The 25,871-nt window shown below is 37.0% G+C and overlaps 2 protein-coding genes across 2 annotated transcripts; one reads left to right on the forward strand and one right to left on the reverse strand.

Moving 5' to 3' along the window:
• The first annotated feature begins 8,028 nt into the window (after positions 1 to 8,028).
• LOC113432828 (tubulin alpha-3 chain) lies at positions 8,029 to 12,566 on the forward strand. The gene is made up of 5 exons (XM_026695050.2): positions 8,029 to 8,162; positions 8,984 to 9,206; positions 9,889 to 10,037; positions 10,369 to 11,049; positions 11,953 to 12,566. Exons 1-5 carry the CDS (start codon positions 8,160 to 8,162, stop codon positions 12,247 to 12,249), a joined length of 1,353 nt encoding a protein of 450 aa, XP_026550835.2. The 5' UTR covers positions 8,029 to 8,159; the 3' UTR covers positions 12,250 to 12,566.
• Positions 12,567 to 14,676: 2,110 nt separating this feature from the next.
• Positions 14,677 to 25,309, reverse strand: LOC113432816 (integral membrane protein 2C-like). Its single transcript, XM_026695029.2, has 6 exons — positions 24,893 to 25,309; positions 21,584 to 21,751; positions 19,396 to 19,584; positions 17,219 to 17,329; positions 16,583 to 16,733; positions 14,677 to 15,514 (listed from the first exon to the last, which is right to left on the reverse strand). The coding sequence occupies exons 1-6, from the start codon at positions 25,004 to 25,006 to the stop codon at positions 15,423 to 15,425; spliced, it is 825 nt and encodes a 274-aa protein (XP_026550814.1). The 5' UTR covers positions 25,007 to 25,309; the 3' UTR covers positions 14,677 to 15,422.
• Between the last annotated feature and the right edge of the window lie 562 nt (positions 25,310 to 25,871).

Here is a 25,871-nt window from a genome sequence, read left to right on the forward strand (position 1 = left end):
CGCGGCCCGGTATCCCCAACCTTTTTTATGGCGCGGCCCGGTACCGGCATTAGCTGGGCGCCGCCATCTTTTTTTGATGAAAAAGTGCTTCCGGTGAGCTTTCTACCCGGAAAAGCTCACCGGAAGCACTTTTTCATAAATAAATAAAAATGGCGGCACCCAGCAAACCAGCGGCCCGGTAGGACTTGTTCCACGGACCGGTACCAGTCCGTGGACCGGTGGTTGGGGACCCCTGCCTTACACCAAATATATATACAGTAGCATGTGTTTTTGTACTGTTAGGAATGTAAGTCACCTAACAGGTATTTGGGTTGGAAATATATAAACCAGGATAGACATTTTAATACTGTATCTTTAAGAGCATGCAAAAACTGCAATTGGGTATGGTTCTGCAAATGGCCATAAGATGGAGCCAGAAACCTGGGTTGTTTTAGTCTCAGAAGAGAGTGTGAGTGAGTCTCTGTTTCCTTCTGTTGGAAAGAGTTTTGCCGTTCCTCCATTTTTTCATATTGACTGTTATTCTTGAGTTGATGTAAGTCTGTTACTGAACTGTTTTTTGATACTGGACTTTGATATTGAAAGGATTATCCCTGAAATGAACACTGACTGATTTAACTGTGAATTGACTTGGATTGCTTGTTTTGAAATTTGCTTAAACTTTCTGGAATTAAAAACCTACATTTACTGTACAGTGTATCTGTGTGCTGTGTGTGTATTATTCAAACACTACTCTCAAATACGTCTCCCTGTACGCGCTCATTCTCCTAACGGGGAATTACCTCAACACTGGTTATGGGCCCAGGCCATACCGGCTCAGATAACTGAGAGTTGGTGTGAATACACAGTACTGTATACAGACAGCTGTTTACTGTTTAATTGTGGTTTACTATCCTGGTAAAGATGGCACAAGACACTTCAACAAGTCTATCACTGATAACCCGGTTGGATGGAACAAATTATGTTTCCTGGTCTATGAAGTGCAGTCTACTTCTGCGTAGAGAAGGGTTATGGAATGTAGTTCAAGACCGACCGGATGTAAATGCTTGGGATCCAGCTAATGAGGACGATGCCAAGAAGCTTGCTGACTTTAAACAGAACTCTTTGTATAATTGGACTAACACTGAGTGACCAGCAGCTAGTCCATATTCGTGGAGAAGAGTCTGCTGCTACCCTATTCCGTACCCTCTCTGACTTCTCCCCCCTTAATAAATATGTTTTGCTTTGCCTGATGAATTTGTGGTTCATGCTATTAGAAGGCATGAAAAAGCAGCTTCGCAAATTTAGTTTCTCTATCAAATTCAGAGATCAATTTTTTATCAGCTAGATGGCAAACTGGAGTGCCTGAGTTTAAAGGACCAGTATGCAAGTGAGACTTCTGAGTATTTGGCTTCCTTCTAGTGGCATATCAACAATTGTTCTATACAATAAAGGTAACATTTAAACTATTGTTTTTTATTCATACGGCAATGGTATGCATCACTCTTCATTACCTAGAATTTGGATTTTTTAAAAACTTGTTTTAATTTCGAATAGTTCCATATGTGGCAAATATTTTCAACTACTCCAGCCAGGTAAGTCAGTAACAAGATTCCTCTTATTTGTGATCTCATAAACAAGGAGCAGGATGACCTCTCATGTATTGTTAAAAACCTGGCTGGCACAGCCCCCACCATCAACCCAGCCAGGTTTTGACAATACATGCCAGGTCATCCTGCTTCTTGTTTATGAGATCACAAATAAGATCACATACCCAATTGGATTTAGAGTTTGGCCCCAGAGGAGACCCAGGGCAGGGGAGGAGAGCTTGCAGTTGTCATCCAAGAATCCTTTGCCTTAGATTCTGGAGACCATCTCAGGGCTGCCTGTGGAGTTCCCCAGCTTTTTAGTTCTGGGAGACTTTAACTTGCGGTCCTTAAGGCAGACATCTGAAGTGACCTGGGAATTCACGACCACCCTGATGGCCTTTGGCCTCTCCCATCTTATTCTTGGCCCAATTTAGGATGGTAGCCACACTCTGGACATGGGTTTTCTTATCTGAGCAGTGATAATGTGATCTGAGAGAGCTTTTCTTGCCCCCTCTGTCATAGTCAGATCACGCCCTGATGACTTTGACATTCTCTTATGCTTGTCCCCTTCTCATGGCAGCTGGACCCATTTTATTGGTCTGCCCTGGCAACTGCAAGTAATGGATTCAATTAAGTTTCAGAGAGCCGAGGAACATACTTGCTGATTTACTACACAATTCTGCAGAGGCCCTGATAGCTGCCTAGAATAGTAAGATGGCCAGAGCTTAGACAGAATTGCACCTGTGCTTTTCTTGGTGACTAAAAAGGTCTAGAGATGCTTAGAATGCTACTGGAAGAAAATAAAGAGAGAATTCACAAGCTAGAGCTGCTATCAAGACCTTATAAGCAGTAAGAACAGCGAAAAACTAATACTTCTCCACTCTTATTACATCCACAAATGGCACCTAGTATCAATTTAAAGCTACCTGGATACTCCTCTGGAAGGGAGTCTGGAGTCCCATCTGCAGGACCATGTGAAGGAATTTTCCATGCATCTGGAGGATAAAATCATATATTCATTCCTAAATGTCTACCAAAGTGAGAGTCCTGCAGAGATGCCCAAGGGGCATACTTCTCAGTAATTTGGGAACAAGTTGATTCTCTTGGACCTGAAGAAGAGAACAGGATCCTCCAGAATGTAAGGATCACCACCTGCCTCTTAGATCAGTGTCCCTCCTGGCTGATTAAGCCTGCCTGGGAAGTGTCATATTGGTGAGACCAAGCAATGATGAATTTATCTTTTTTGGACAGGTTATTCCTAGATTCTTTTAAAGAAACTCTGGTGACCCCTTCCCAGTGATGGGATTCAAAACTTTTTACTATCGGTTCAGTGGGGGTGGCTTGGTGGGTGTGGCTTGGTCAGCGTGGCACGGGAAGGACACTAAAATCCCCATTCCCTTCCACTCCTGGGGGAAGGTTACTGCAAAATCCCATTCCGTCCTCACCCCACTAATCTGCTTTCAAGCTCCGTTCTCCTGTGCAGGGCAATAAAAGAAGACCCAGCCAATCAGCTGGGACTCAGGAGGCAGAGAATAGATGGGGGTGGGGCCAGTCAGAGGTGGTATTTGCCGGTACTCCAAACTATTCAAAATTTCCGCTACCAGTTCTCCAGAAGAGACCAATCCTATTCAGCAGTGATAGAAAGTGAGAAATCCAGTTTGTAGTCCCTGCATGTGGGCATTGCAGGGCTTGGTGATTTCTCTGTTCATTTTCAACATCTACATGAAATCACTGGGTAAGATAATACACAATACAGATGATACACAATTACATATCTCCACCCCAGATAAAATGAGTAATGCTTTGGACATTCTTTCACAGTGCCTGGAGGCTATGGTGGGCCTAGATGGGGAACAAGACTTCAGATAAACCCTGGTAAAATGGAGTTGCTGTAGGTGGACCCTTCTGTATCCAGGAGTTTATTGTCTTTGGTCTTAGATGGGGCTGACTATCCCAGACCTATTGTATATGTAATCTGGGTGCTCTCCTGGACTCACAGCTACTGTTCAAAGAGCAGATGGCAACTGTGGTTAGAAGGGCCTTTGCTCAACTTCATGTTATGCACCAATTAGCCCCTTTCCTGGATAGGGAGACTCTTCACTTGTCAATCTTGCCTTGCCATCTCCTGTTTGGACTACTGCAATGTGCTCTACGTGAAGCTATCTGAAAAATATCCAGAAACTTCAGCTGGTCCAGTGTGTGCAATCTGGATGCTCAAAGAACAGTGCACGTAACACCTTTGCTGCATGAGGTGTCAGTTTGCTTCTAAGTCTAATTCAACGTGACCTTTAAAACTGTACATGGCATGGGGCCAGGTTAACTACATAACGGTCTTCATCATATTATATCAGCCCACCCCACTCAGTCAGGCAGTGAAAGTACAGTATGTTGCAGTCCCCATCAGCTAAAAGAATGCTACCTGGCAATGATGAGGAAGAGAGGCTTCTACGCCATTGACCCCATCCTGTGAAACATTCTCCCCCAACAAGGGAGGCAGGCTCCCACTCTCCTGGCCTTTCAGAAAGATGTAAAAATGGCTCTGCAGCCTTGCTTGGGATTCATAGAGCATGCAGCTATGAGGCTCTGAAAACCCTACCCCTACTCTTTAACTATTACTATTAATTTATACTAGTATTTTTAAATTGCTGTTTTTATGTTTTAATAAATTTCACTTGTACATAGCCCAGAATTCCCTATTAGGGAGAGAGATGGTTTTTAAAAAATGATGAATGAATGAATGAATGCTTCACTGTCATTTATACACAACTTCGGTTTAGACAAACCTCATAAGCAAAAGAAGGACGTTTAAGTACACAAAACTGAAGTATTACTTTGATGCTTATTAGTTACAAAAATTAATACATCATTAGCAAATTAATATTCTATTCCACAGGTATAAATTTACTTAACATTACTGCTAAATCAAAACCACTTCATCTTCACCATTTAACACACTAATTTTACTTTTATATTCAGAATTTTAAAGTTATTTAGATATTTTTTAAAGATGGGAACAATTTCTGATGACTATCCTTTGATCTGTTTATTTGTAGTCTTCCCCTTCTTCTAGTTTCCTGTCTTCCTAAGCAACATCTCTTTTTCTAGGACATTGCCCACTCACATCATAAATCCAAAATATGACTTACTGCTTATTGATTATAATTTTGCAATCCATTTTTCTTAGATTTGAATCTAGAATAAGTTCTGATTATACACATATGACAGTTCCCAGTTAAGATAAAACCAGCCACAGACTGCCTCTTGGTGGTCAATGTAACCATCTTGGCTAACCACCTGTCTCTAGAACTTGTTTGCTGACATTCCTCACTTTGGACACACCATATTTTTATTTACTTTCAAAATCTTAAGTGAATCATTTTATTGTTAAGGCAACACCATTGTCACTTTGTGGGTAGAATTAGTGCAGTGACTTGTTAATTTGTACATTGTGTTGCATTTATGCAGTGGTGTGTGTGTATGCAGATATATATATATATATCTTACAGTTTTTATGCAACACCATCTCGTTCCTTACTTTTTTGTACAGACTGATAACATTTAAAATGCCTTTTCTCATGCAGCTTTAAAATTCTAACTTCATGTGTGTGTGTGTGAACACAAATTTCAGTCAAATTCTAACATTATATAAATGTCTATATAATATGGATCAGGGTCTTTGGAAAATATAGGAAGAATATTTTAGATTATGCTCTTAGTGAATCAATTTGAAACTGTTTATTAAACAAAATTCCATTTAACTTTTTAGCATTTCATAAAAACGGACTATTTATAGTACAATACAGGTAGTCCTCAGCTTACAAGATGGTTTAAGTTGTTTCGTGACTGTTCGAAGCTACATCATTGAAAAAAGTGACCTGACCATTTTTTACACTTACAATCATTGTAGCATTCCCATGGTCATGTGATCAAAATTCAGATGCATGGCAGATAACTCAATTTGAATAAATGTTTTTAATATATTTGAAAAAACTGTAGTCAAGAATATTTTGTAATTCATTCTACTCTTTAATTCATTTTTCTGGTAAGTTAGATCCACATTATTACAAACAGTGCATGTTTCCTTATGGAACTACCCGAGACAACAACTTGAAAGCACCAAAGAAGTTCATTAATGTATTTGCAAATATGGGTGCAACAAAGGTGAACACAGAACGAAGACTCACCGCTCCCTCCCCATATTAGCACATCATACTGTCAAAGCATTTAGTTTAAACACCCCCCAAAAAAACCCATGTCTAGCAACATTTTCAGTTTTAACTGTGTAACCTACTTTTCTTCACATAAGCTCTACTGTTCTTTTTTCCCTGCTTGCAGTTACAGCTGGCATCTTGCTTGCTAGGCTTGTAGTTTCACACATCTGATATTTAGCTTGTTACCTGTTAATGCTTTTGAAGACAGCTTACATTTTTTCCAGTTACATGCATTTATGCTAAGAATTTTAGAAACAATACATACTCTATCTTGTTTTTGCATTTAATATTTGTATATATCAAAATTTCTTTGTTTTCTTAAGTTTTCGCAGGTATTTATATGTATGGTATTCAGCTTTGTTCGGGTATTTTCCCACGTCATTATAGTTGTGCTTTTAAAGTTGTAGCAAGGTTTCGGCAGAATCTCATCTGCCATCATCAGGCTTCTGTAGTGTTCGTCTATGAGTCAGACTTTAGAAACGGCTGTGAAAGTCTGACTCACAGATGAACACTATACAGAAGCCTGATGATGGCAGATGAGATTCTGCTGAAACGTTGCTACAACTTTAAAAGCACAACTATAATGACGTGGGAAAATACCCGAACAAAGCTGAATACCATACAAAATTTCTTTATATCAACATCTTTCTTAGAAACAGCAGTATTTAAATGTGTTGAAAATAACACATTATATTCTCTACTGCCTAGTAGGCTCAGTACCTAACACAACATTTAAAGCAGTCTTTGTCTTGAGATTAAACATAAGGCCTAGACCAGTAAAAATCACAAAATTCACTATATGGCAGTATATACAAAAAGGTATTGTGTATAGCTTTTAACTCATCAAATTTAAAAAAAGCTTAAAGATCTCTTCAATGAATGAAACTTTATTCACATTTCATATAAACAGAGTTAGAAGATAGCACTGAGATCATCCACTTCAATACTATTCAGTTACGTGATCACCCTTTTTTAATTATATGAATAAAGTAATTCCTAAGAGTTTATATTCCTCCATACAATATTTGAATATGTATATTTAAAAGTATATTTTCTTTATAATTACAAATGTTATTACCAAGTTATTTTTTCTGAAGTTTTATCCTAAGTATTCAAAAAAAACTATTTCATTTTTCTTATTTTCAGTGTAACAATTCTTCATAAAAATAATACATAAAATGTTAAAATTACATGAAGGAGCAATGTCATTCAGGTCCTTCCAGAACAAAAGCCTAGTATAGTAAAGAAATGAGGATTTCTGTAATTTACAGTCCACAACTGAGCAATATTTTATTTTTAATAAAAAAAATCATTCATTTTTCACACATTAGAATGTCCAATTTTGTCTTATGGTTAACAGCATTGCATAATTTATGGGTTCCAAAAATATGATACATTAATTTTTCATTTTGTCATTTGGGCCACACTTCTAAGCAGTCTAAATAAAAAGATAATTGTGAAATGTTGATTGGCTGAGAATGGGAAAATGAAGTTGCCAAACCATGACTTACAACAATAAATAAGCGGAGTTAACTATTTTCTTTATAGCTGTTTGTGGTTTAATGTATTCAGTCTTCCAAGAAAGTTTGAAAAGCAATGGCATTTAAACTAAGTATTAAAATATTTCAAATATTAACGTCTGATTCTATTCTGATTGGAATATATAATTCATGTTGTTACATACAAAAACACACCTATCACCTTCGAGAATAACAAATATATTGTCATATTTTACTGAACGTCCCACACTTGAAAAAGCACCTTTGAGATATTTGACTGTTATTCAGGAAAAATATATATGCTACTACTACTGTCTGTTCAATACTTGCCACTGTCTATTTGCCTGCCTCTCTCCCTCTCTCTCCATCCATCCATCTTTCATTTATTAATTCAGTTCTCTATCTACAATATTTATTTTAGTGTTGAGGCCAAAGACAGAAGTAGCCTCTCATTAACATGTAAACTCCGTCTCTCAGGAAACTGTGAAGTATATAACAATGAAATAATATCTCAGAAAGTAGCAAGAATCACACCGCAAGGGATTCCACTTCTTTTTTTAATTGAGGCTTGGGGCGGGAGAATTCATGAAACCTCCGTCAATCCTTCAGCGGAGAACCCACTTCCCGCTCAAAATTCCACCTTGCTCCGATTCTTCATCACTAAGAGGTTCATCCCAGACTTTAAAAATAAAAAAAACTTGTTCAACCAATCAGCTTCCAGGAGCTGAACTCCCTCCACCAATGGAGAGTAGCAGACTGCAGTAGTGGGTTCGCGGTCGGGAACCGTTAATCTAACGGTCGACAGTTGAGGACACCCTCAAACGGGAGTTGAACGTCGAACCTCCGAGGGAAAGCACTGAACCTCGTCATCTTCGTGAGGCGCCATGGTGGGAAGTGGGATTTGTGTGGCTGGGCTTCGTTCAGTGGGGAGCAGGATCATGGCAGCTCTTTAAGCCTCTTGGCGTAGTAATGCTATATGAGGGAACCGCGAGCGTAGGGTACGAGAATGATATGCTCGTGAAGGAATGCTGTCGCCTCATGTCCTCGATATTCCCCGCGCGACTTTCGCCTCAGTCGAGGCTTCGTACCTCAGAAAGGCGCGATTCGGTCGAGGACATGAGTTGCCTGGCGCTGTATTCGGCTAGGCACGAGGGCTGAAAAGCCCTCCGCCTTGGATTTGCCATGGTGCGAAGCTGAAAGGGGTGGGTGGGGGGAGAATATTGGTCTTGGTGCTAAAGAACAGTGAACCAACAAGAAACAACAAAGAGATCTGTTGCATAGATTTAGAGTCCATTGATTTGGCCGGTGAAAGAGCTGCATAATAAAGAATAAAGAGTCTAGTGTGAAGTAGGCGAAGAATGAGACATATGGGAGGGGTTGAAGTATGAGGTACTGCATAATTGAAACAAAAGAGATTTCATATAATCTCATAGCAGGAACAGAAGTATAATGTGGAAATGTAGTGGACTATAGAGAAAGTGTACTTTTTAGCATTATTAAACCACTCTCAAAGAACTTTTTTAAAAAAACTTGGGTGTCAGAAGGGCAATTGATGATTAAAATAGTGCATATTTTAAAATAGACATTCGAAATCAAATGGGTATATTATCAAAATACATTTTTGTGGTGCTTCATTATTATGCATACTTTCAAAAATAAACATTAATCTTGCCTTCTTTTTTTTAAAAAAAACTTTTTTTTTAAATAGCGTGAATGTATCTCTATCCATGTTGGACAAGCTGGAGTTCAGATTGGTAATGCTTGTTGGGAATTGTATTGTCTTGAGCATGGAATTCAGCCAGATGGTCAGATGCCCAGTGACAAAACCATAGGAGGTGGAGATGATTCCTTTAACACATTTTTTAGTGAAACCGGTGCTGGCAAGCATGTACCTAGAGCTGTTTTTGTGGACCTTGAGCCAACAGTTGTTGGTATGTATAAGGGCCTGGAAATGTGGAATCAACATGTGGATGATCAGAAATAATTTACATTTATAAAATATTTGTTTTCATTATTTAGAAGTAAGAAAAGTGGGGTATTTTTCCCAAATAAACTTGAATTTTTATGAAAGCAATTGTAAACAAAGTTGTTCGACTTTCACATGTTGACTTTATGAAATGAAATCCAATGGTGCATTCTGTTAAAAAAAATAGTAACATAGGAAGTTATTTCATTTACCCTCTTATATTAATAAGAGTAAGAATAATAGGACAGAAGTACACTGTTTTTTGTAACAGTATTTTTTCTTACCAAGAAAAAACACCCTGATGTATCCATATAGTCATCAGAAGTTAACTAACATTTTTTTCATGCTGAGAGTCTTCTGTCTGTCTATCTGTGTTTAATTTTAATTCCTGAAAAAAGAAACCCTATCTTCTGTTCAGAAATATTAGCCAGAAATGAACTCATAACTATCTGAAGTATTCTCAAGTTTGTAATGTTTTTGGATCATGTAAAAACATGCTTAACAAGGAATAAGAATAGTTGAATCCCTTCCAACTCAGTCAATCTATTAAATACATTATTTCTGAGTTTATGGAATATTATTAGAAATAATAAAACACTGGATTTTGAATTAGAATTAATCAAACTTGGTTTTTTTAATCTTCAAAGATGAGGTGCGTACAGGTACTTACAGACAGTTATTTCATCCTGAGCAACTCATTACTGGAAAAGAAGATGCTGCTAACAATTATGCTAGAGGCCATTATACCATAGGAAAAGAGATTGTTGATTTAGTGCTGGATCGCATTCGAAAATTGGTGAGTCATAAGATGTGAATAAGAAAATGCAAATAAAAATGTGAAATTTGAAAATTTACCATTTTAAAGTCAGGTCCATAGAAATTCCGGTGTTTTATTTTCAAAAGTACTATGTTTAAAAAATACTTGATCTTTATAAGTAAGAAATGCATATTAGAACTACACTATATTAATTTTTTACATTTTATTAATTTTAATTGAAGAGTATTAATGCAAATATTTTAATTGAATACAGTAGCAAATATTAAATTTATACTGTTGGAATTAAGTATTCTGTTTAATGACCTCACTTTTTGTTGTGTTTTTTTGGGGGGGGTTGTCTTTTTTGTAGGCTGATCTGTGTACTGGTCTACAGGGTTTCCTTATTTTCCATAGTTTTGGTGGAGGTACTGGCTCTGGATTTGCATCTTTGCTAATGGAAAGACTCTCAGTCGACTATGGGAAAAAATCCAAACTGGAATTTGCAATATACCCAGCTCCACAAGTATCTACTGCTGTGGTGGAGCCTTACAATTCTATCCTTACTACACATACCACATTGGAACATTCTGACTGTGCATTCATGGTGGATAATGAAGCTATTTATGATATATGTCGACGTAATCTTGACATTGAGCGTCCTACTTACACCAACCTCAATCGTCTCATTGGTCAAATTGTGTCTTCTATCACAGCTTCACTACGTTTTGATGGTGCTCTGAATGTAGATTTGACAGAATTTCAAACAAATCTTGTTCCTTACCCACGAATCCATTTCCCTTTGGCAACGTATGCTCCTGTCATTTCAGCTGAAAAGGCATATCATGAGCAGTTGTCTGTGGCTGAAATTACTAATGCTTGTTTTGAGCCGGCTAATCAGATGGTAAAATGTGATCCTCGCCATGGTAAATATATGGCATGTTGCATGCTGTACAGAGGTGATGTAGTGCCAAAAGATGTCAATGCCGCTATTGCAACAATCAAGACAAAACGTACTATTCAGTTTGTGGATTGGTGTCCAACTGGATTCAAGGTACCATATTGTCGAATATAAACAAACATGGGATATAATCTTGGTGAACTCCAATGATTTGGGTTTCCTAATATTAAAAAGTAATCAGGATAAAAACATAATATAATATATGAGTAAGATTGCATTTATCAGGTTATTGTTTCCGTACGAAGGGATTTTATTGCAGACATGTGAATTCAGCAATAATCTTTTTCTTGCCCAGATCAGATGGTGGATGCTCCCGAATCTGAAAATGTTGATCAGCATTTATTTTATTGATTGTGGTGCTAAGTGTAGAACTTCCTATGAAACTTGAGAAGACTTTTTAAATTCTTTTATGATTTTTAAAATAATTAGAGATGGCAAACATACTGAATAGTCCTTCCTCCTATTTTCTGTACAATAATCCTTTGAGATGGATTGGGCTGTGAGAGAGACTAACCCAAAGTCACACAGCTGGCTTTCAATCGTCATTACATGAACAGTCATTTTATTATGAGATAGGTGGCAAATAAATTCAGTAAATAAATGATGCACACCAAATTGCATTTTCCCCCAGTTATTAGTTTCTGGTACAATCATACTTAAGATAAATAAATAATCTATTCTAAATGAAAGGTAGTGTGCTTATTAGAGCTTTAGTATATTTAAGGGAATTAAACCTTAATTCCATTTATTAATGTATCTGTCATGACAAAAGTGAGGCAAATTGCATAGATTAGGGCTTTTATTTATTTATAAGGTATATCTTTCTCCATCTCCCTTTCTGATTCAAAGATACAGTTTCATGTCTACTTTTTTGTTTCCCACTATGCTTTTATGCATAAAATGCTCAGGGAGAAGGGAAGGCAGGGAGAGAAGAAATTCAGATTTGAAAATCCCTTGCAGTATTGAAATGTAATGAATGTTTTTGCCTTCCTTTAGGTGGGCATCAATTATCAGCCACCCACTGTGGTACCAGGAGGAGATTTGGCCAAGGTGCAACGTGCTGTATGTATGCTGAGTAACACTACTGCTATTGCAGAAGCTTGGGCTCGCCTTGATCATAAATTTGATTTAATGTATGCTAAGAGAGCCTTTGTGCATTGGTATGTAGGGGAAGGAATGGAAGAAGGGGAATTTTCTGAAGCCCGAGAGGATCTGGCTGCCCTCGAAAAGGATTATGAAGAAGTTGGTGTTGATTCTGTGGAAGCTGAAGCTGAAGAAGGAGAAGAATATTAAGCTATGTCAGATGACATATATTTCAATATTTTGTACTTCAAGTTCACTTGTTCAGTTCCAAATAAACATTTAAGTGTTCTAACAAGTTTAATAGCTATTTAAAATAGCTTTAAAACCATCCCTTGAAACAGTCTTTATATACTTTGAGCAAAGCATAAAAGTTTTCTGTAAAACTGTCTCAGAAACATTCATCCATTCTTTAGTTCTTCCTTTCATTACAGGATCTTTTAAAAATTTATAAAGTATTCTGAAATAGTCGTTAAAGTGTTATTGCATCTTAGAACATGTGTACATAATAAAAATGATATTGAGGATGTCATTGATTGTGTATATGGAATGTTAATTAAAGTAATGTGAATAAGAAAATCTTGTTGCAATCTTATCAGTGGATTTGGTCTACTCTGGTTTCATCTTCACTTTTATCCATTGAATTTTCAGAACTGGCTGGAAATAAAATAGTTTGGCAGATTATAAAATATAGTATTGCAGTTTTACTGATCTTTAGTATGTGGAAATGAAATGGATGAATATTTTACATAATAAACTAAGCATATTGATCCTAAGACATTAGCACAAACTTGATTTATATTAAAAGAAACATTTTGGTTCTTACATTCTGCTAGCTGATGATGTCTTAACAGCTTTTAAAGGTTTAGGTGCAGCAGTAACAAATTTTATGATAAACTCGGATTTATCAGATTTCAAGCTTTTCTATCACTTGCTAATTAAAGGCCTGAAGTGATACAATCTACTTAATGGAATTATGAAAAAGATAGGTGGGCCTGATCAGTTGCATGGTAAAGTTAAGTAATGTGCATGTGTTAATTATCGTAAATTACAGATAACATAACGACCTACATATATTTATTGAGAAGTCCTATTCAGTTCATTGGCCTTTATTTTCAAATCAAGGAATTTTATTTCTGCCCTATTCCCTCAGATATGCAAACACAAAATCCTTGATTGCATTATCTTGTCAGGCCATGTTCAGTTGTACACTTAAATTATTTTTGAAAAATCAGATCTTGTACTGCTTTCATTTGGGGTGATGGTTAGGAATAGAAAGTCAACCTTTTAAGTATACTAAAGCAACAAAAGGCTCAGGAAGACTAGAACTGAACTTATTGAAGTATGCTATATTAATAGATTCTTGCTAGTCTAATTGTGTTCTCCCTACTACCCCAAATAACCAAATGAATCGGGGAGGATCAGTTCATAATGCCATCACCTTTCCAAGACTAAAGTAATGTTTCTTTTATGTTTTCTAAATAATTGCTTCAATGCCATTTCCCTGGCTCTACAGTGAGGCCTTTGTCAAGCAAATATATTTCTGGAATATTGCCACATAAAAGCTATCAGTGATAGCATTCATCTTTTTAATCAATGCATTTTTATACATTTAGGGTTTGGTAGACTAGCTTTAAACTATTAGAAGCTGGAGGTCCTGAAGAATTAAATAGCTGGTTTAATTACATTTGTACTCAACAAATTGTCATTGGTTCCTCATTAAACTGGAAACTTAAATAGAATACCATACAGGTCAGTCCTGTTTTTATACTCCAATAAGTGCAGAGACAGATGCTTATCAAATTTGTAGATGAAATTAAATTGGGTGTAATAGAGTAGAGTTTTCACATTTTTTTAGGATTTTTTCTAATTCCCTGGAATCCCTGATCAACAGGCAAAGCTTAAGTGACTGAAAATAGGTTATATTTGACAACCCTTTCCCCCTTTAGTCTCGGCATCCATATACATCCATACACACACACACACACATATATATTCTTAATGAGATTATTTTTAAAACCCTGATCACAACTGTTTTTCTAAGTAACATGACTGCTCATTCCACAATGTTGGTCTGCAAGGATTGTCATGACAAGTTGGTTTTGTATTTCTTTCAATAGCATAGCTATATTAGCTGTGTCATTTGGAAAATGATACCTGTAAATTACATATGTATTAATGTGCTTTTCCTATTAAGCACAGTACTTTTTTATGTTTAACTGTTTACCTTTTTTCATGGCCTCAAGTTCAATGCTTTATATGGCAATAGCTGAATATTCAAACAAGAAAAGCTAGAAAAGAATGAAACAATGAAAAACACCTTAATTACCACAATTATGTGCCCTGAAGTCTGTAATCTCTTACCCAACAAATAAACTCCCAAAATGATCTGAGCCAATCTGACCCTTTACATTTTTTAACTATGCACCCATTATTGCTGTGATTGAATCCATCCACTTTACTGTTAGTCATTCTTTTCCTCTTTCCTTTTGCAGGGTTATAAACTTCTCAAGAGGACTAGGTCTTTAGTACATTCAAAAATATAATCTCAGGCTGATAACAAGCACACATAAATAGGAAAAATTGAAAAACATTCAAACATTTGTTTCCATATAAACTTCAAAATAAATTACTCCAGACAAACACAGAATAATTTAATAAAATATTTTATCATTTTTTTTTGTAGGTAAAATATATAAAGCATTAAATGTTTTCTTTCATCCCAGAGCAGCTTTTCCCAGCCAGATGTCCATCCTTCAAAAGTATGACACTTCAATTTGAAAAGCTCCCAAGCAAGCTGGGGATGGCTATCCCAGAGTAGTGATGTTTTGACTCTTAAAATCTACCTCAATTTAAAAATAATAATAATACAGCATTATCATGATTTGGGTTTTCCACAATTTAACAAGATTAATGAACAAAGAAAATTAATTTGAGATCAAATTAGTAGAAAATAGTATCAAAGCAAGGTTTAAAAATTAAGTTGGAAAAATATTTTATTAATGCTATGCTCTTGCATATATTTTCTATACTCAGCGGATGTCTTTACAAAGAAGTAGCTCATACAATATTGTCTGAAAAAAGCCAAAAGACAAACAATCTGTCAACTTTTTCTATTCCAGCTTTTCTTGTGGTTTTTTCCTTTATCTTCCAGTTCCCAACTTTAGACTTATAGGACAATGTACTATGAAAAGGCTTTATTATATTATGTTTTATTATCAGTCTATGAAAAATTAATGAGGATTAATATATAAAGCATTGGCCCAATATCAAACACCAATGATGTAACAATTTAGTAATAGATGATGGTAGGCATTTTTTTTTCTTAGAATTTTTTTTACAAAAAGAAGCAAAATCCAGGATACAAAAAATCTGAGTGGCAGCTCTCACAATGGCTGGCAAATTGCTGTGTCAATCACAAAAGTATTTGCAAAATGGCGGATGTGATGACACTTCTCAGTAGCTCGTTGATGGATATCTGGAAAAAGGAATCAGAAAAGAAAGTCAAATTAAGTAGGTGTTACTTGGATCCTTAGACCATAGGGGAAAAAAAAAGAAATGCAACCATTTGATTTCTAAATTAAGTATGCAGAAATAAGAGCACAAAAACAACACAAATCATAGAGACACAAACATTACTGGCATTGTCACAAACCCAACTCTCAAAAGCTGTTTTCTCACTTTAAGTGATTTATGTAAAATAAAATGTTCTGATCCAAATATACTATCAAAATATAACAATTTGTTACAGAAACAGCATCTAGACAAACTTACGCAAATGTATGGATATCTTTTTTTTCTTTTTACACTGAATTTTAAATTGTCGGCGAAGAACATAAATTTCTCTTTCCTTAATCTATGAACATTTGCAATTTATAGCTGGCTATTTATTTAAACAATGGCTATTTATTTAAACAATGTAGGCAGTTGCCCATCTCACTGAGGTAACTAGATGGTGCATACAACAAAATAACACTATAATTTACCAAGTGCATGGAGTTGGGTGTGGGGAATATACTATCACTGAATAAACAGCCAGTACAGTTAGAAGCTCATTTAGATGGCGTGGTTTGTATTGGGCCAACGAGCTCATCAGGTCATTGAATGAATATATTCCATAGAGTGCTTGAAAGGGAGATTTTCTTCTAATTTCTAAAAGGAAACATTGCTTTCAAGATGGTATATCTTGGATTGGCTTCAACCCTGGGATGGCTATTAGATGGAGGTTCAACTATGCGGGTAGATACTCAGCAAGTTTTAAATAAGGTACCTTCAAGTCAGGGCAAGGAAGTTATGTGGATGAGCCCATTATTATATACATACACACACACACACACACACACACACACACACGAGAAATTAATATATATGCAAGGACATTAATTTCGAGTTAGATACTATTTTAAAAATAGCTTCACTCTATCAGTATATTTCTTCTTTTGCCAATATAACATGTTGAATTGAAAAATAACTGCTGTAAATTTACAGTCCATTTAAGAAGCACAATATAAACTTCAGCAAAAGAAATAAAATGATGTTCCCTTACGTCCTCTTGCTATCCTATGGCCCAATCTGAAGGTTTCCTTCCCTTGGCAGAGTTTATGAATATAGGAGCCAAACAGAACTGGGTCAATGGCAGGTTCTGTCACCATCCTCTCTTCCTGGATCATGTTGGTTTGTGGCAAATATTCCCCTTTCTGCAAAGAATTTATAATTCACTGAGAAATTGCTTGTTTTAATATCTGGAAAGAAACATCTCTTCAACAAGTCCAAAACTATTATTTTCACTGTTCAGGAATTTTTGATCCATGCTTCAGAATATTACTTCAAGCAACAATAAATCATTTTTCTCATCTTAATCTATACATTGAAGTAACAATGGGATTAGGGCTACAAAATGATCATTATTTTGTATTTGTATTCTGATGATAATTCATCAATGCTGTATAAGAATTTCTCAATTCTTAACATTGATTCAAAAGTCAAAACCAAAATACCACACATACTGGGAATCCTACTTTCTTTTAAGTCAAATATCAGGGTTCCATAAACCTACTACAGCTTTTCAAAGTTGCTTACTATTATTGGAACCACAAGGAAAAGCATCAATTCCAAGGGAGGGTGCAATGGACGTAAAATATAGCTTTAATCAAATATAGAATAAAAAGGATTATTTACTGACCTTTATATTAAGTGTCAGCTCCCAGAAATGGTTAAGTGGCATGATAATAGTAGTATTTAGCTCTCCAATGTAGCATTTATTTACTACCCAATCATAATAAGCTGTGAATCCCTGAAATCACACCAAATAAAATCAGGATAAAAACAGGTTAATGTGCTCAAAACAGATTCAAGAACTCTCATAGAACAATCTGGGATGCTTAAAGCTAGTATGTGGTAAAAGTGACAGTGTTTGAATTGGACTGGAAATAGTATGTTTCACGTCCCCACTCAATCTCAGTGCTCACTGGATGATATATTGTCTCAGCCCAAATTAAGGTATCGGGAGTAGAAACCCAGAGACCACAAGTTCTAGTTCCGCCTTAGGCTCAAAGCTAGCTGGGTGACCTTGGTCCAGTTAGTCTTTTTCAGCCTTAGGAAGCAATGGCAAACCACTTCCAAAAAAATTCTGCTAAGAAGAAACTTGTAAGGACTAGTCTAGGAAGTTACCAATTGTCAATGCTGATATGAAGGTACCTACGCATTGCCCAACCTCACAAGTTTATTGTTGCAAAGATTGTATTAGGAGACAAACCAAGGAGAGACTCAGAGAATAGGCTAATAGAATCATATGATTTAACCTTTTATATCTTTCTCATAGGAAGCTGCTTTCCAGTTCCAGGAAACTGCCAGAACAAAATAGGAACACAAACCCCCCACAAAAGGACACACACTAAAAGGAGAAACCATTAGGTTTGACATGCCTTATTCATTGAGCATTCCTGTTCTGACCAGCTGGTTTGAAAGATTCCACTAATGAGGGATGCCATGGTTATTATCAGTAAATATATGCCCAGATTAAAACCAAACTACCTCCCAATGAAAGCAGGATCTGGGTCATTTTGTTTGTTTCTGCATGTCTTATAAAACTAAGATTTTCAAAGGAAAATAAGTTTGATATCACAGCATTCCAACCCATTGTAAGCCTAGCTCATCGGGTTCCTTAAAATGCTAGGCTCTCCAACATGAATATTTAGTATTATTACTGAAGTGCTGAGACAAACAAGAGTTTTGTTAAGGTGGCAGAGTTAGGCCGCCATTTGATAATTAAATTTCAGATATAAACAGGACCTGTGACAGTATTTGCTACCTCAGAAAGGCAATGTGACTCACTGATGGCCACTGTGAATGACCAGACTATCAAATCAAAAGGGCCATGTACTATGTGGTTTAGACTAGAGTATGGATGTCCAACTGAATTATGCAAAGAGTCTTGGGCCACATATAAAATACATAATGTAGGGAAAATGAATAAATTACATAATAATGTTAAAAGTTTATTATGGTCTTGCGAGGTTGCATTACTTGCTGTCCAGGGCTGTATGTAGCCTTTGGGCCATGGGTTGGAAGCATCTGGTTTAGAATGTTAGATGTCAGATGGTGACATACATTCAGTTCCCACTCAACAATAAAATCTCTGGCTGGTTTTGTCCAGTTCCCAAAGTATATCTGAAATTTGTTATGAAAATATATTGAAATATGTAATACTAGCTTGATACCCATGCTTTGCTACAAAACTATGTGGTTGCGCGTAGTTTTTGGGGAGGAAAATAAGGCGGGGGGGGGATTCTGCCTCTGCCTACCAGCATCCATCGGTATTTGTCTGGCTAGCGTGCTGTCAGTATGTGTGAGTTTAAAGGCTGTTTGGAAACTGAAACATGGAAACTGAAACAGTATTTGCTGTGTGAGCAAGGAGACAGCAAGGAGCCTGAGCGTGGCTTAGCTCAACAGTTCCATCCTAAAGCTGATTGCTGCTGTGAAACTAAAACTGAAACTCCTCTCCTCTACTTGTGTTTTGTATTTGGAACAGATTTCTTTTCAGGTAGGAAGGGGCAGTAGAACTCCTTAGCATCAGAGCGTATTACTAACAATATAGGAAATACTAATGTTTTTATGGTCATTTTGAAAAATCCTTTCTTAGTGAGCACCTAGAAGCCAAGAAGAACATATGTGCCAAATGTCAAGTTTGTAGGCTTTAAGGGTTCTGGAGATTTTGTGATGATATATGAGTGGTATTTCAATTTTATATATCCTGGAAAATGTGTTCAAGGAAATAACTTTCAAAGAAGTATTTTCTATACTTTTCTTTTTTTCTATCTTAGACATTTCTTTCAAAGTATGTTCAGCCTAATTTCTTACCTGTTGAAAATCATGGATAATATCTGCAGGATGCCCAACATTGGCTCTTGGGATGCTGATCTCCTCATAATCCTCTCCAAGGAAAATCTTCACATCCTCATACACTGTCCTGATTTCAGATGAATCATCGAATTCAAAGTAGTCACATTCCAAACCTCCTTCCTCATAATTGTAATATTCTGTCCTTTGCTACAATAGTTTAATAAAAAGTTCTCAAGCATAATTGGCTGTGTTATTACCTCATTTTTAAACTTTTTAAATATAAAAATTGAGTTTGCATTGCAGAATATGCCACAGACTTAAAACTGAGTGATAGTTCTTTCCCACTGACAACAATTCAATGCAAGAGATTTGTACCCAAGTGTTGACCTTATATATACCCTCTGTCCTGTTTTTGTCTATTATTCTCTGCATCTATGAAATTGCTAATCTGAAATCACTTCTTTGTGTCTTTCTACGCAGGTTCCTACTTCTGAATATACCACCTGGTGGGATGCAGTTAGCTAGGTACAAGGCTTTGCCTAGCTCTATAATGTATTTCCTCCAAATGAATCTCCTTTTATTGGAGCAAGTTGCAGAACCTGCTCCAGTAAACTTCCAGAGGAGAATCCATCATTTCTAAGCTTTAAAAAAAATGGTACAATGAGGCACAGAAAACTTTAACTCATTGCTGGATGCACATATATTTGCAGTCCAAGTCCGGTAACTCTAATACATGTGAGTGGAGTTTTGGTCACAAAAAAAGCAGTCCTAATTCTTTTCCTACCAGTTTTTTTTTTCCTGTTTGCTAAAAACAGTTTTTTCTATATTTTATTCAGTATTCAATTTAGTCTTTTCATTAAGGCATCAGAATAGAAACCAGGAAACTGAGTTCTAATCGTGCCTTAGGCATGGAAAACAGCTGACAACCTTAGACCAGTCACTCTCTCAGTCCAACCTTCCTCACAAGGTTGTTGTTGTGGGGAAAACAGGAGGAGGAAGTGTATTGGATATGTTTGCCACCTTCAGTTATTTATACAAATAATAAAGGCAGAATAAAAACAAAATATTCCATATATAATTCTTGTAAACATGATTGCAAATAACAACTTGCAATTGACTGTAATTATCTAGAGACATATCCCTTCTCAATGAAGCAGCTTCCTAAAGCAGCTTTTCTGCAGTTTTTCCAAAATGCTGATGGGATTTGTTGCATTTGTACATATCATGCGGATTACCAATGCCTCATCTGATATTCTGTATACCATATTTACTCAAATGAAGCATCTTCCTCTTGCCCTGGTCAATTATATTTTTTAAATGAAGGGATCATCTTGGATCCAAATATAGTAACATTGAATGTTTGTTTTTATTGCTAGATTCAAGCATATTTTCCCATTGAGGAAGATGAGCAGGAAATAGACAAGATAGGGAAGGCACGTGTTGCTGCCTTCTTATTAAATAAAATTAAGTGGCTGAGTGGGGTGAAGTAGAGAAGCAGTATTACACCTTCATGTATGTCAAAAAAAGGCAGTAAACAGAATGTGAAAAGCAAGTTGGTATGGACAGGAATTACATGTTCTACAGGTACAAGGAGCAGTTACCATGGAAAGTTTGTTCATAATGATACTATAGAAAGAGGAAATCCTCAAGCAAGGATGAACCTTCAGGAAAGGTAATGGGAAAAAGCTGAAACTATCAACACAAGTCTCTACTTACTAAAGCCCTATGGAAATTATTCAGTGGATATACAGTAAAAAGGCTTTCTCATTGTAAACCACAAACGTCCATTCACAGAAAGAAAATAGAAAACCAATTTTGCAAATATTAAAGGGCATAAATTCTTGACCAGTTATGGCTGATGAATATAAATTATAGTTTAATAGTAGCATATTATCTACTATCACTAAAGAAAAGAATGTCATTTTAGTAATGTTCCTCTTCTGGCTATACTGGGAATTATATGCTTTATGTCTTTATTATATGCTTTATATCTTTCATATATGAGGCATGATCTATCAAATATTGGTTAGAAAATATAAAGGGAGGGCTTACGCTGAAATTACTTTGGCTATCTGAAATGGGAAGCTCAGTTGTCTCAAATTGCTGTGTAGCTCAAGCAGATCAGTAGAGCAACTACTTCACAAGCTTTAAAGTGGAAATGTTAATCCTCTGATTGTGTAGATGGTTTGAACAAAATCATACATACCATATCCATGCCCATTTGAGCAACTGACTGAGTAAGAGATAAATATTTGTAGATGTAGGTTGATGTTAAAATCAAGCCAAGCAGTAACAACAAAAATCCCAAGGCCAAAAAGAAGATGCAAGTAAGAGGTCTCCAACTCTGCTGTGGCAAAGATAAGGGCTGCTTCTCCTGTTTAAAGAAAAGGGACAGGTTCACTCATTAATGGACAGCACAGTAAATGCAGAATATCCTCACCAGGATGGTTCTATGCCAAGCTTCCTTTTTTCATGTTGTGTACATCTGTTTTCTTTTACAACAGGCTTCCTAAGAAGGAAAAATAATATCTTTAAAAAGGTAATAAAAGATAGAAATATGCTTGACTCAACAGGACTTGCTGATCACTTTCTCCTTGGAAAGTAGAAGAAATACAACAGGATCAGCTAATTAATATTGAATTTTTAATACTAAGAAATAATTACATCAAGGAACCAAAAGTAACTAATATTGGGGAAAGTCATAATTTAATATTTGAATTCTTTGTTTAAAGGCAAACTAAGGTACATTACGTCAGGCATGAATCTTGAACTAAGAAATCAGTTTTTAATAAACTCATAGCATTGACAAGTAGGAAGGAGAAACTAATGTAAGAAGAAAAAGGAGCTCCATTTCTAGCAGACTTAAGTTGCAGGAAAATATGGACTAAATGTTAAGGAAAGCTTCCTAAGAGTAAGACTAGTTTGACAGCAGAACTAATTACTAGAGGAATCCTTATTAGATGTATTATGGTGGTGATATTTCATTTCAATTTCTGGAAGAGGTTGGGGGGAATGGCTTAACTAGCATAATCTAACAGATTCCTTTATTCTACTGATGTGGCATGTTTACAAATGTACATGAAACTTTCCTAAGTAACCTAAACGAACAACAATCAACTGCCATTTCACATTCTGGTTCCTTAAATCATCTCTTCTAATTTAACTTTGCATATTGCCTCAGACACATTTGTGCAAGGGTGTGAAGAATATAAATTTAAAATAAACAAATGATATCACTGTGTGTTCCAATGTCCATGAGATCAGCCTACTCAATGATAATACCAATTCAACATTGTAACAGCAAGCTACAGCCAAGGAATACAAAGAAGGGTGTCTGTAAATAGCTAATCTCCCATCAATACTAACTAAAGTAGGCACAGCTTATGTATCATATATTTATATTTGTAAGTCTATATTTTAATGTGTGTATGTATATATGTATGTGTGTGTGTCCATGTGTGTGTGTGTGTGTGTGTGTATACACTCATACACACACACACACACACGTATTGCAATATAAGGAGAAAAAAATCATAAATTTCAGATGAAATTACTTCTCGTTTCTGACTCCATCTTTTTCAGAAGTTTCTTTAATCAATACTGCCTACCACTTGTTTTCTCTAGGCACAGAGGCACATTTCAAACAAAGCTACTTATAGACTGTATGCTTCTAGAACAGGGTTGTCAAACACGGGTCGTAACTGTGGCATCCTTGTGGCACCTGCTAATGCAACCACAATTCATAGCACAAGGCAACCACCAGGCTTGAAAAAAAGCCATCAACATGGTCACATGCAAACTACAGAAGATGGAAACATTACCTCTGCTGTTTTAGATCACAGATCACAAGAACTAAAAATATTCTTAACTTCATTTCAGCTTAGAGAAATGTTCTGCAACTATTGCAATTTGTGGAAGACAAAAATAGGTCCCCAACATGGTAACAGTAGAGATATTATACAACAACATAAACAACAAAGAATGAAGTCAAGTTCCGATCATTTAAAAAAAAAAAAAAAAGAACACAGGAGCAGCAAAACAATCCCTCAGAAGGCCTGATAGGGAATGTCCCCATAGTAACAAAGAGGCTTGTTTTCCCAGAAATTTTTGGCCTTTTTCCCTTGGTTTTATAACTGGAGATATTCAAGCCTCTAAGAAGAAGACTAGCCATTCATCCATGTCAAAGAAACAGAAATAATCTGAAACATGTATCATTCAAATCCTAGAATAAGAATAGAGCCAATCCTAGAGTAGGACTAGAGAATCTAGTCAGAGGTTCATAGCATCACTCAAGGTAAGGATATGACTTTCCCCAGAAGGATCTCATCTACCAGGTGAAATAACTAAGAACTACCTTCTCTAACCGGTACCTTCTGAAATGCTATGGACTGCAACTCACATGAACTCAGGCAACATGATACTGTACAGGAATTGGAGTCACAAACATACAGAATAAAAGAGTGTTTGGAGGGAAAACTGGGCAAGAATAGAGGGGAGGAGAAGCTCATCTGACTTATCATTTAAATGAAATGTAACAGCTTTTAAGTATCAAACAATCCATATCTTACAATCTTGGCACTGAGACACCAGGCTCTGATCATCAGCCTTTAAAATAATTTCACATGTATACCGTACATTCAGAAGTACAACAGGGGGTAGATGTTTGGAAAATAGGTATTTAATTAACACCTTTCAAGCAAATGTTGCTTGTGCTATCAAAGTTTAAAGATTCTTTAGGGCTGGGAAACAGTTGCCTACATCCAGAGAGTTGCAACTGACTATATATGGGCCCTGGTTGCCAATTGCGGCACCGCAGACATAACTTGCAGAGAGAGGATGTAGAGTGGAACCTTGTCTAACCTGATGTACGTTGACTTCATAAGCTCCCCTGATACCCAGCCAGCAGCACGTTTTCTACTCTGCTGGCAGGAAGAGATGGAAACAGTTCAGCACATGTGGTGCCAGAGTCGAAGGTAGAGGATTTTTGGTTTGGTTTGGTTTGGTTTGCTTCATTATTAGCTGAAACCAACAGCAGGCACGTCTGGTTTTCTGTCATCCCTGTGGAAAGGGGGGGTGCTCACTGTCCAGTCGTCCTAGCCAGAGACAAGCCGTACAACAGTAGCGCTTTTAAAGAGACTCCACTCCTTCCCTCTATGAAGGGAACTTCTGTTCTCTCCCCGGGCCCGAATCGTTTAGGATGAATGCGCTTTTCTTCACTGCCAGCGGCCGCGGGACCTATTTCGATCTTACCTGATTTACTCAAATACCGTAAAGCCATATTGCGCGATGCAGCAGCTCCATCTTCGGAAAGTACCAAATCGTCCAGAATCGCCTCTATGTTTAACGCGACTTCACTAAGTGTGTTTCCCACAAGGTGTTTTTTTAGGTGTGTTTTTTTTTTAAAACCACCACAATATCGTCGACTCCTGAGAGCGTTCATTTATTCATCATCAGTAACTGAAATGCAACCCCGATCTGAAAACGCCACCGCGCCAGTGGTCTCCTACGTACTTACCGCATCCTGAGAAAGGACGAGGCCTTTTGCTGGAGCCCCGTGGCGCGTTGCAAGTGGTGTCTCTTTCTTCGGCTTGAGCTCAGCTGTAACCGGCTGGAAACCGATTTTCACCATGGTTCGACTGCAACTGCCCAGGCGAGCCCAACCAGCTGTTTCGTGCAACCCGCGCAAGTGTCTCCCGCGAAGATCGGGGCTTTTGAGATCCCGCCTCAGCGAAGAGAAGCGACGGCAGGCAGCTCCGTTTCTCCTCCGGTTTTCATTGGCGAAGGCGAGCGCTCTCTTTGCAGAAGCCCAGCCTTTGATTGAAAGTGGGCTGTTGGTGGGAGGCTCACTTCGCACGTGCTGAAAAACTCCGAGCTTTCTACGCGTGCGTCACAAAAGCCCTCCTTAATTCTACCCGGAATGAGTCTGTAGAGCAGAAATTTAAGAATTGTGGACTTCAACTCTCAGAATTCTCCAGCCAGAGAATTCCGGGAGTTGAAGTCCACAAGTCTTAAAGTTGCCAAGTTTGGGGACCCTGCTGTAGAGATTCTCAGTCATCCAGGTCATGATTATCCCAAAGGTGCTTTATTCAGGAGGCAACTGGACTTTCTTGTTGTTATTGTTTTGAAGACATTTCGCTTCTCATGAAGAAGCTTCATCAGCTCTGACAGGATAATGGGGAATTGAAGGATTTATATTCCTTCCAGACAGCTGGTCATTTGCATCCTTTTAGAGGGTAGTTGAAGCACTTGGGGGGTTATCTGTGTCCTCAGGGTCACTTGAGTATCCTGTCAGAACTGAAGCAGCTTTTCGGATGAGAAGCAAAAGGTCTTCAAAAGAAAAAACAAGAAAGTGCAAGAAGCTCCTTGTCTACCTGGAATGTCTGAACACAGGGCAGAATCTTTGAGGATGAAAACAGATTGAAATCCGGTGATACACCCAGAAAGGGGTTAATAAAATCCAGTAAAATCTCTTTCTGAATAAAAGCCAGCTATCT

This window comes from Notechis scutatus, chromosome 4 (genome assembly GCF_049901735.1).
Source record: "Notechis scutatus isolate UNSWTSFEM ecotype Mainland chromosome 4, rNotScu1.2, whole genome shotgun sequence".
NCBI classification, from domain to species: domain Eukaryota; kingdom Metazoa; phylum Chordata; class Lepidosauria; order Squamata; family Elapidae; genus Notechis; species Notechis scutatus.